Genomic DNA, 12,055 nt, shown 5'->3' with positions numbered 1-12,055 from the left:
GAGAATTCCATGGACTGTATAGTCCGTGGGGTCGCAAAGAGTCACAACTGAGCGACTTTCACTTCGCTTCAGGGGACTAAGGTCCCAAATGACGTGAGGTGTGACCAGAATTTTTTTTAAAGTCTGATCTTTGTCAGATTATAAGTGTCCCCAAATGGCACTGATTGATGTTGCTTCCTCACATTGTTGCTGAAAATTAAGCAACTTAATTGCTTAACATGTCTTCCTCAAACTGCTTTCAGCTTCTGCCTCTCGCGTTTCCTGACCGCCCTCCCCAGCTGTTTCTTTGGGCGTGGTCTTTCTCTAAAACCACAGGTTAGCAGTTCCTTTCCATCAGCCTTTCCTAGCGTTATTGTAATCTTTGGGGATTTTTTTAGATTTTTCTACTCTGTTAACAAAGTAATAGACTTATCCCCCTTTTGGGTGCTTTCAGCTGGAAGACAACTGTCTATGAAGAGCTCACATTTCTGCATAATCTGAATCCTCTGAATGAAAGTATTTGGATTTAAATTAAGAATATGCATGTAAGGGAACATTTCAGGATGGTGAGACTAGAAACATCCTTCTTTCCAAGGAACATCCCTGGGAAGTAAATGTCAAGTCTTCTCCTTACTTCCCTGGAGACATTTGCTTGCCTTCCAAGAGTAATGAGTAATCTCTCTGGGGAGAAGGGTAGGAAGATGTACCAGTAGCCCCTTAAAACCCGTCTCCTGTGGTGCAAGCGCTGCGTGAAGAGCTGACACCTGTGGGAACTGGAGCATAGGCAGTGAACCCACAATGCTCATCTGGTTCCCTTTTTTTTTTCTTGCTATAAGTAATAAGTTGTATCTCTGATCCAAAAGTTTTGTATCTTTATGGCCAACATATGTCACTTCTGTAGTTCATGGGGTCACAAAGAGCCAGACACAACTTAGCGACTGAATAACAACGTCACTTCTACAAAATCCCTTTTACCGTGTGTGACAACATACAGGTTTCAGGGACTAAGACTTGGCCGTCTTTAGTGGGAACCATTGTTCAGCCTATCACAGTCCACCCCCAGTCCTCTCAGACTCTTCTACGTCCCACGTGAAAAATGCATTCATCTATTCCAGGGGCTTCCCAAAATCTCAGCCCATTACAGCATCAACTCAGATCTCATATCTCACCATCTAAATTATGTATGGGCGCACTTCTGGGTGTAACCTATCCTGGAGCAAAATCTGTGGACCTGTGAAATTAGAAAGGAAGTCTGTGTTCCAAAAATAAGAGTGGTGGGACAGGCACAGGGTAACAGGTCCTTCCTCATTCAGTAAGGGAGAGAATGAAGGAAAAGAGCCAGTTGATCACTTGTAAAGTCCACCTAGGCAAACTCCGTTAAGTTTCAAAGTGTAGAAATAACTTCCATGGCTCACGCTTCTGCCCCCTGGACTCATTGCACTCCCAGAGCTCTCCACCCTTGGAATCATCATTTCTTATCAAGAGTAATACATCTCTGTTGTTCACAGCCCATTTTCTGCCTGTAGAATTTTGGGGATCTGACAGCTTTTACAATTTTGTCTTCTGTCCCTTTTCATCCAGTGTGACTATGTTTCTGTTGGTACAGCAGTCTCATAAACATTGTGGGTGATAAATTCACTCCGTTAGAAGAGGCTACTCCACAGATATTTCCTGAACCATTTCATTTCTGTTTCTGGCTTCTGAGTCATAGACCCCTTCAAAGAGCCCTCTATGTATTTGAATCTGCTAACCTTTTGTACTTCCCAAGCAGTAGCAAAAGTCTCTCCACACTTAAAATGGTTAAGACGATAACTTTAATGTGTATTTTACCACAGTTAAATTTTTAATTAAAAAAAAAAAAAAAGACAATACCTCACTAACCACATCATTGGCTAACTCTCCAGAGCATCCTTTCCTGACATTGAATCTCAACTCCAGCATTATTTGCGATCTGCGTAGTCTAAGAATTTCCCAAATAAAATTCTGCTAACTTTTTGTAACGGTTCTCTCCACTTTTTTCTTTCACACTTTACCAAAAGCAACAAGGAGAAACCGGGTCACACCTTCAGAACTTCGCTGGGAAATCTCAGCCAAATACCCAGATTTGTTGCTTACAAGTTCCGTTTTCTGTATAATTTATAGGACACAGTATTACCATTATATAACAGAACCCCCTTGCTTCCAATTTCCAAAAACATTCCTCTTTTCGTCCTGAGACTTTATCAGCAGACACTGATATTTCTTTTTTTGGCTGTGTCACATGGCATACGGGATCTTAGTTCCCTGAGTAGGGTTCAAACCCATGCCTCTGAAGTGGCAGCTTGGGGTCTTAACCACTGGACCAGCAGGGAAGTGCCCCAAACCCACATTTCTACTAACCATCTGTTAATGGCAATCTAGGATTTTCTATCATGTTCCTCAGACTTCTTCCAGCTTCTACCCATTACCCACTTCGAAACCACTTTCATATTTTTAGTATTTGTTACAGTAGAGTTGGCACAGTTTGGAGCCTGAAAAAAATCTTTCTTCTGATGATTGAACTCGCCACACTCCTTCTCCAATTCCACTTCTTCTTTGGGGTATGCTCCTGGCAGACTCTGGCCAAGATTAGCCAGCAGTAAAAGCTCATGATGTCCCTCCCAAGCTTAGTCTTGGATCTGAAGACAAAGGGAAGCAGAAAGAGACACTTTTAGAGACCAAAACCTATACTCACTTCCTATTGCTGCTGTAACAAATGACCACAATATGAATGGCTTAAAGCAACACAGATTTATTATCTTTTGGAGGCAGAAGTCCAATGATCATCTCATTGGACTAAAGTCAAGGTGTCAGCAGAGTTTGTTCCTTCTGGAAACCCCAGGGAAGAATCTGTTTCCTTGAGTTTTCAAGCTTCTAGGGTCTTTCTGCATTCGCTGTCTCATAGCACCTTTCTGCGTCTTCAAAGCCAGCAGCAAAGCACTTTCAAATATCTCTCTGCTTCCATCACCACATTGCTTCTCTCTATGATTGCCTTCACTTATGAATCCATTGGACCCATCCGGACGATCCATTATAATCCCTCCATCTCAGGATCCCTAATTTAACCACATTTGCAAAGTCCCTTTTACCATGTAAGCTGATGTATTCATAGGTTCCACAGGACTAAGACATGGACATCTCTGTGGGACCATTACTCAGTTGACCACAATTGAAAATAAACACAAGGAACAAACAAGACAATGATAAACATTTAAAGGGACTTCCCGGGTGGTGCTAGTGGAGGAGACAGAAGAGACATGGCTTCCATCCCAACTCTTGGGTCAGGAAGATCTGGAGTAGGAAATGGCAACCAGCTCCAGTATTCTTGCCTGGGAAATTCCACGGACAGAGGGGCCTGGCAGGCTACAGTTCATGGGGTCACAAAAGAGCTGATGTGACTGAACGGCTGAGCACAAGTATTTAAAAACATTCATTGAGAGGTCATTATGAAACGTTGTTCAAACCTTCTAATTCATTTTCTCTCTTGCTTCATCCTCCAGCAACCAAAAATTCCAACCAGCAAACAAGACAAAATTTTCAATAAGGAAGTTCAGGAATTATTGAAAGCACTTGTTGTTCAGGAGGACAAAGTTCAAATTAGTACTGTGTCCAAGGTCTTTAAGATATAAAATATGACCCTGGAAATTCCCTGATGGTCCAGTGGTTAGGACTCCATGCTTTCACTGCCGAGGGCGTGTGTCCAGTTGCTGGTTGGGGAAATAGATTCTGCAAGCCTTGAGGTAGGGTGAAAAAAAACAAAGGTATGACCCTAACTTTTTTAGTCAGATCTCAACCTGCACCCTATTTATCAGTGGAAATAAAATTATACCTTTTTCAAGTGAAGCCCCGTGCTTTCTCATTGTTCTGCCTTTGCTCGGGCAATGGTTCCATCTGAAATATCTTTTCTCCCAATTCTGTATATCAGCATTCTCTTCTTTCTTCTAGAACCTCATATAAGGAGAATGATAAAGTGTGTATTCTATTATGTTTAGCTTCTTTCATTAAGCATATGTATATTTTTAGATTCTTCATTGTTTGCTCCTTTGTGTCTCTCAGTTGTATTTTATTGTAGACTACATCACAATTCGCTTATTCCTTCCTTGTTGGGTATCTGCATTGTTTAGGGACTACTATGAATTAAGCTGCTATGCATATTTCATGTATAAATCTTTCAGTTCAGTTCAGTCACTCAGTCGTGTCTGACTCTGCAACCCCACGGACTGCAGCATGCCAGGCTTCTCTGTCCATCACCAACTCCCAGAGCCTACTCAAACTCATGTCCATTGTGTCGATGATACCATCCAATTATCTCATCCTCTGTTGTCCCCTTCTCCTCCTGCCTTCAGTCTTCCCAGCATCAGGGTCTTTTCCAATGAGTCAGTTCTTTTTTTAAATTATTTTTTAAATTTAAATTTATTTATTTTAATTGGAGGCTAATTACTTTACAATATTGTATTGGTTTTGCCATACATCAACATGAATCCACCACAGGTATACACATGTTCCCCATGCTGAACCCCCCTCCCACCTCCCTCCCCTCTGGGTCGTACCATCCCTCTGGGTCGTCCCAGTGCACCAGCCCCAAGCATCCTGTATCCTGCATCGAACCTGGACTGGCGATTCGTTTCTTACATGATATTATACATGTTTCAATGCCATTCTCCCAAATCATCCCACCCTCTCCCTCTCCCACAGAGTCCAAAAGACTGTTCTATACATCTGTGTCTCTTTTGCTGTCTCACATACAGGGTTATCGTTACCATCTTTCTAAAATAAGTCAGTTCTTTGCATCAGGTAACCAAAGTATTGGAGTTTCAACTTCAGCATCAGTCCTTCCAATGAATATTCAGGACTGATTTCCTTTAGGATGGACTAGTTGGATCTCCTTGCTGTCCAAGGGACTCTCAAGAGTCTTCTCTACCACAGTTCAAAAGCAGCAATTCTTCTGCACTCAGGTTGCTTTATAGTCCCACTCTCACATCCATACATGACTACTGGAAAAACCATAGCTTTGACTCGATGGACCCTTGTTGGCAAAGTAATGTCTCTGCTTTTTAATATGCTGTCTAAGTTGGTCATAGCTTTTCTTCCAAGGAGCAAACATCTTATAATTTCATGGCTGCAATCACCATTTGCAGTGATTTTGGAGCCCCCCAAAATAAAGTCTGTCACTGTTTCCACTGTTTCCCCATCTATTTCCCATAAAGTGATGGGACCAGATGTCATGATATTAATTTTCTGAATGTTGAGTTTTAGGCCAACTTTTTCACTCTCCTCTTTCACTTTCATCAAGAGACTCTAGTTCTTCTTTGCTTTCTGCCATAAGTGTGGTGTTATCTGATGTCTGAGGTTATGTATATTTCTCATGGCAATCTTGATACCAGCCTGTGCTTCATCCAGCCTGGTATTTCCCATGATGTACTCTCAGTTCAGTTCAGTTCAGTCGTTCAGTCGTGTCCAACTCTTTGCGACCCCATGAATCGCAGCACGCCAGCCTCCCTGTCCATCACCGACTCCCGGAGTTCACCCAAACCCACGTCCATCGAGTCGGTGATGCCATCCAGCCATCTCATCCTCTGTTGTCCCCTTTCCTCCTGCTCCCAATCCCTCCCAGCATCAGAGTCTTTTCCAATGAGTCAACTTTTAGCATGAGGTGGCCAAAATACTGGAGTTTCAGCTTTAGCATCATTCCTTCCAAAGAACACCCAGGACTGATCTCCTTAGAATGGACTGGTTGGATCTCCTTGCAGTCCATGGGACTCTCAAGAGTCTTATTCAACACCACAGTTCAAAAGCATCAATTCTTCGGCACTCAGCTTTCTTCACAGTCCAACTCTCACATCCATACATGACCACAGGAAAAACCATAGCCTTGACTAGACGAACCTTTGTTGGCAAAGTAATGTCTCTGCTTTTGAATATGCTATCTAGGTTGGTCATAACTTTCCTTCCAAGGAGTAAGGGTCTTTTAATTTCATGGCTGCAGTCACCATCTGCTGTGATTTTAGAGCCCCCCAAAAATAAAGTCTGACACTGTTTCCACTCTTTCCCCATCTATTTGCCATGAAGTGATGGGACCAGATGCCGTGATCTTCGTTTTCTGAATGTTGAGCTTTAAGCCAACTTTTTCACTCTTCTCTTTTACTTTCATCAAGAGGCTTTTTAGTTCCTTTTCACTTTCTGCCATAAGGGTGGTGTCATCTGCATATCTGAGGTTATTGACATTTCTCCCTGCAATCTTGATTCCAGCCTGTGCTTCTTCCAGCCCAGCGTTCTCATGATGTACTCTGCATATAAGTTAAATAAGCAGGGTGACAATATACAGCCTTGATGTACTCCTTTTCCTATTTGAAACCAGTCTGTTGTTCCATGTCCAGTTCTAATTGTTGCGTCCTGACCTGCTTTATTGATGTACTCTACATATAAGTTAAATAAGCAGGGTGACAATATACAGCCTTGATGTCCTCCTTTCCCGATTTGGAACCAGTCTGTTGTTCCATGTCCAGTTGTAACTGTTGCTTCTTGGCCTACATACAGATTTCTCAGGAGTCAGGTCAGGTGGTCTGGTATTCCCATCTCTTGAAGGATTTTCCACAGTTTATTGTGATCCACACAGTCAAAGGTTTTGGCATAGTCAATAAAGCAGAACTAGATGTTTTTCTGGAACCCTCTTGCTTTTTCGATGATCCAGTGGATGTTGGCAATTTGATCTCTGGTTCCTCTGCCTTTTCTTTTCTTTTTTCCTTTATTTTTTTTTTAACTTTACAATATTGTATTGGTTTTGCCATATATCAACATGAATCCACCACAGCCTTTTCTAAAACCAGCTTGACATCTGGAAGTTCATGGTTCATGTACTATTGAAGCCTGGCTTGGAGAGTTTTGAGCATTACTTTGCTAGCGTGTGAGATGAGTGCAATTGTGCAGTAGTTTGAATATTCTTTGGCATTGCCTTTGGGATTGGAATGAAAACTTTTCCAGTCCTGTGACCACTGCTGAGTTTTCCAAATTTGCTGGCATATTGAGTGTAGCACTTTCGCAGCATCATCTTTTAGGATTTGAAATAGCTCAGCTGGAATTCCATCACCTCCACTAGCTTTGTTCGTAGTGATGCTTTCTAAGGCCCACTTGACTTCGCATTCCAGGATGTCTGGCTCTAGGTGAATGATCACACCATTGTGGTTATCTGTATCATAAAGATCTTTTTTTGTATAATTCTTCTATGTATTCTTGGCACCTGTTCTTAATATCGTCTGCTTCTGTTAGGTCCATACCATTTCTGTCCTTTATTGTGCCCATCTTTGCATGAAGGTATCTCTAATTTTCTTGAAGAGATCTCTAGTCTTTCCCATTCTATTGTTTTCCTCTATTTCTTTGCATTGATCACTGAGGAAGGCTTTCTTATCTCTCCTTGGTATTCTTTGGAACTCTGCATTCAAATGGGTATATCTTTCTTTATCTTCCTTGCCTTTAGCTTCTCTTCTTTTCTCAGCTATTTGTAAGGCCTCCCCAGACAACCATTTTTCCTTTTTGCATTTCTTTTTCTTGGGGATGGTCTTGATCACTGCCTCCTGTACAATGTCAGGAACCTCCGTCCAATGTTCTTCAGGCACTCTGTCTATCAGCTCTAATCCCTTGAATCTATTTCTCACTTCCACTGTATAGTCATAAGGGATTTGATTTAGGTCATACCCGAATGATCTAGTGGTTTTCCCTACTTTCTTCAAGTCTGAATTTTGGAATAAGGAGTTCATGATCTGAGCCACAGTCGGCTCCCAGTCTTGTTTTTGATGACTTTATAGAGCTTCTCAATCTTTGGCTGCAAAGAATACAATCAATCTGATTTTGGTGTTGACCATCTGGTGATGTCCATGTGCAGAGTCTTCTCCTGTGTTGTTGGAAGAGGCTGTTTGCTATGACCAGTGCGTTCTCTTGGCAAAACTCTGTTAGTCTTTGCCGTGCTTCATTTTGTACTCCAAGGCCAAATTTGCCTGTTACTCCAGACATATTTTCATTTTTTTCTTTGGCAAATACCTAGTAGTAGAATATCTTCCTTGGTGAGGTGTCTGCTCATATTTTAAAAGCAGATGCCATTTAAAAATTTGGGTGATTTTTCTTATTTTTGAGTTGTTGAATTCTTTCTATTTTCTAGATGTAAGCATTAAAGCAGTAGTCAGCATTTACATTATTGCGTCTCATGAATATTATTCATAGGTGAGCTTAGAGTATTCTGTGATTATGTTTTTTTCTTGTAAACTTGCTTAACTTAGAGGTAATAATTGTCTCCCTTCTCCCAAGTTTATTTGCTTGGTATTCTGTTAACATATACATTTGTAATCATGGTTAAATTATCTGCAAGATGTATAAATCTCTCAGTGCATTCAAAAGCATTAGTTAATACTTCAGGTGATTTCTTTCACTCTGTCTCTGTTTTTTTTTTTTCTTGGGAACATCCTTCCTAGAGCTGTCAGCACAATGAACGGAAATGGCTTGCTCTCAAGTTCATCTCTGAAATTTCATACTCTTGAGATTTATCCTAAAGACTTGCAGAGAGAAAGTCAAATAAACAGGATTAGGAAAATGGCCTTGGCTCTTTCAACAATAATATAGACATCAGAAAACAATGGTGCGCTGCCTTCAAAATTTTGAGGGAAAATGGTATTCAACTTAAAATTCTCTCCAACCAAACTCTCAGTAAAGTGTTAGGGTAGAATAATGCCATTTTACATTATTATGCAAAAGTCAAAAAATTTAGCCCCTATGGCATCTTCTGAAGATGCTATTGGAAGATGCAATCTAAAAAAACAAGAAAGAAGACAGGAGATCTAGGAAACAGGACATCAACTCAAGAGAGGAAAACCAGCACCTTCCTGGACCACTGCAAGACAACTACACAGCAACTTGAGAGCAGTGAGCTCAGATTGGGACAATAAACTGGACAAGAAAGGGTGTTTCCAAGAAACGAAAACAGAGAGAGCGTGAGACACCTGAAATATTGACCGATGCTTTAAAATGCATTGAGGGATTTACAAGCCTTGTAGAGAATTTGACCATAATCATAAATGTACATATTATACCAAGCAAACAAATAAGCCAGTGGTGGGGAATTGTGGGAGAAAGACAGGGACTCCTTCCTGGGTAAGCATGAAGTTCACAAGAAAGGAAACAGAACCATAGAATACTACAATTCAGCCATAAATAATACTCACAGTTCAGTTCAGTTCAATCGCTCAGTCATGTCCGACTCTTTGTGACCCCATGGACTGCAGCCCGCCAGGCCTCCCTGTCCATCACCAACTCCCAGAGTTTACTCAAACTCATGTCTATCAGGTTTGCGATGCCATCCAGCCATCTCATCCTCTGTCGTTCCCTTCTCCTCCCGCCTTCAATCAACCCCAGCATCAGCGTCTTTTCCAATGAGTCAGCTCTTCGCATCAGGTGGCCAAAGTATTACATACTCACAAGTCATAATACTGTAAATGCTGCTTATGGAGTGAAAGCTTTTGATACAAACTGCCTGGGGGCTTCCCTAGTGGCTCAGCGGTAAGGAGTCTGCCTGCCTACGAGCCCTGGTCTGGGGCGATCACACACGCCTCGGAGCAGCTAAGCCCACGCACCGCAAGACTGAAGCGCCTGAGCTCTACAACCTGTCCTCCGCAAGGAGAGAAGCCGCGTCAAGGAGAAACCTGTGCACCGCAACTAGAGAGTAGCCCCTGCTCACTGCAACTAGAGAAAGACTGCAGGCAGCAACCAAGACCCAGTGCAGCCGTAATAGTAAGTACGTAAGTGTTAGTCGCCCAGTCGTGCCCGACTCCTTGTGACCCCATGGACTGCAGCCCACCAGGCTCCTGTGTCCATGAGATTTTCTAGGCAAGGATACTGGAGTGGGTTGCCATTTCCTTCTCCAGGGATCAAACCTGGGTCTCCTGCACTGCAGGCAGATTCTTTACTGACTGAGCTACAAAGGAAGCCATAATAAAAATAAATAAATCTTAAAAAAAAAAAAAAAGACTTGCCTAAAGAAGGATACAGAAGGCTGCATTTTCCCCCAGTGTATTTGGCTGCACTACGTCTTTATTGCAGCATGAGAGATCTTTAGTTGCAGCCTGGGAGATCTTTAGCTGTGGCATGCAAACTTCTAGTTGCAGCTTGTGGGATCTGGTTCCCTGACCAGGGATCGAACCCAGGCTCCCTGCATTGGAAGCATGAAGTCTTAGCTGCTGAACCTCCAGGGAAGTCCTAAGGCTGCCTTTTGAGGATATGTGGAGTTAAAGTTCAAATTTCCTTTTCCACAGTGGGAAGTCAAAGATACTATCCAAGATGGAAACATCAAGAAACAGCATATAGGTTTATTATTTGGAAATGTGGAAGTCAACATCAGGGGGAAAAAAACCTGCTGAAAAAATTTTAAATGCTTATTTCTGGAAAGTGGACTTCAGTTATGAAGGGAATGGACAGGACAATGAGGATTTTGATTAAAATTTCAAAAAAAAAAGGAGATTAAAATAAAACTTTAATAATGTAAATACTGTCAATCATTAAATTTAAATTTAATAATGTAAATTATTTATTAAAAGTTAAATTTATTAAATGTAAATTTAATAATGTAAATTCTAGAATCCTCCCACCCTACCTCTCACAGACCTCCCACATTTATCGCGTGTCTGCCAGGCACTCAGTTCAAAGCTATCATCACGGAGGGACTGAGGACTTGGCCCTCCACGTGGAGTTCTGATAATCTTTGCTCCCTGCACTGATATCTCAGGAATTCTGCATCTATCTGGAAAGGAATTTTAACATTCGATTTCATTTCCCTGAAGTTACTCACCTGTAAACGGGAGTGATAAACCTAGCTCAGAGAGGAATTGTCAAAAGGCAATGGAAAATATGCATGGTTGGCACTTAGTAATAAATATGCATGCTTGTATATTTAGTAATAAAAATATGCATGCTTGGCACTAAGGCTTGGCACTTAGTAATAAATAAGAGAAAGCAAACATCGTTCACTTATTATTGGGCCGTTGAGAAAGAGGGCGTCTTTGAAAGCTGTCGGTGTGAAACTTGGAAAAATCTTCCCTTGGGGGACTGAACTCGTCCTTCTCCAACCTGGCTTCTTCTTGGGAGCTCCCTCCCGGTGGACTCCGGACACGGTTAGCTGAGGGCAACAGTCCTGCCCAGAGTGATGTCCCAACTCCATCCCGGAGCTGAAGCAGAAAGTGGGGGACAGGAAGTGAGCGCGGGTGCCGATTGGGCGAAGAGCGCGGCGCGGGGGCAGCTCGGGGAGAACCCGGCTGGGAGAGGAGGGACGGGTCCCGGAGCAGAGTCGCCCAAAGTGCCCGCGACGGCTGGCCCGGGGCGCGCGCGCGGGGGGCGCCCGCGGCCGGCGTTGCTGCTGCTGCTGCTGCTGCATCTGCGGTGGCCCCAGGTCGCCGGCGCTGCGGGAGCGCCCTGGAGCGGGCCGGGTACCACCCCGCACCTGCAGAGCATCTTCCTGGGCCGCTGCGCCGAGCAGATCGCACTGCAGAACCCGGACCTGCGGTGAGCGTGGCTGGGGGCTAGGGAGCCGGAGGGGGAGGGGAGTGGGGGGAAAAGGGGTGGGGTGGGGAAAAGCGGGGGGGTGGGGGGGCGGATAAAGGGGAGGGGAGGGATAAAGGGAGAGGGGAGTGAGGCAAAGGCAGAGGGATGGGATAAAGGGGGAGGGGTGGGAAAAAGGGGGGCGGGGGTTAGGGTTAGGGTGTGACAAATGGGGAGGGGTATGGGATAAAGAGGGAGGGGGTGGGGAATCTACTGGGTGCTTGAGTGCGCTGTAGAGGTCTGGAGGTGAGTCGTGTGTGTGTGTCTGTAAAGATGAAGAGAAGGGTGTATGTGGGGGCTCGTGGATGGGGATGAGGCAGCGGTGTGTTTGGATCGCAACCAGCTTAAAATTTAAGCAGAATGCTCAGACCCAGGAACGTGGTCCCCAGCTGGAATTCCAGGAGCCCAGCTACTTTGAGAGTTCAAATTTCACATCTTGTCATTTAGAGGGCGTTAAAAAGTCTGAGTCTCTCTTGCCAGCACT

General features: G+C 43.4%; 1 protein-coding gene across 1 annotated transcript in view; it reads left to right on the top strand.

Annotated features, from left to right (window-relative positions):
• Positions 1 to 10,640: 10,640 nt before the first annotated feature.
• Positions 10,641 to 12,055, top strand: part of BST1 (bone marrow stromal cell antigen 1) — a 30,527-nt gene continuing 29,112 nt past the window's right edge. Inside the window, exon 1 of the mRNA XM_006054950.4 lies at positions 10,641 to 11,535. Within this exon, the coding sequence (XP_006055012.4) occupies positions 11,180 to 11,535 (356 nt within the window). The 5' untranslated portion in view covers positions 10,641 to 11,179. The remainder of the gene's footprint in view (positions 11,536 to 12,055) is intronic.

Source organism: Bubalus bubalis, chromosome 7, assembly GCF_019923935.1.
Source record: "Bubalus bubalis isolate 160015118507 breed Murrah chromosome 7, NDDB_SH_1, whole genome shotgun sequence".
In the NCBI taxonomy this organism is placed as follows: domain Eukaryota; kingdom Metazoa; phylum Chordata; class Mammalia; order Artiodactyla; family Bovidae; genus Bubalus; species Bubalus bubalis.
This window is presented reverse-complemented; position numbering and strand designations above follow the sequence as displayed.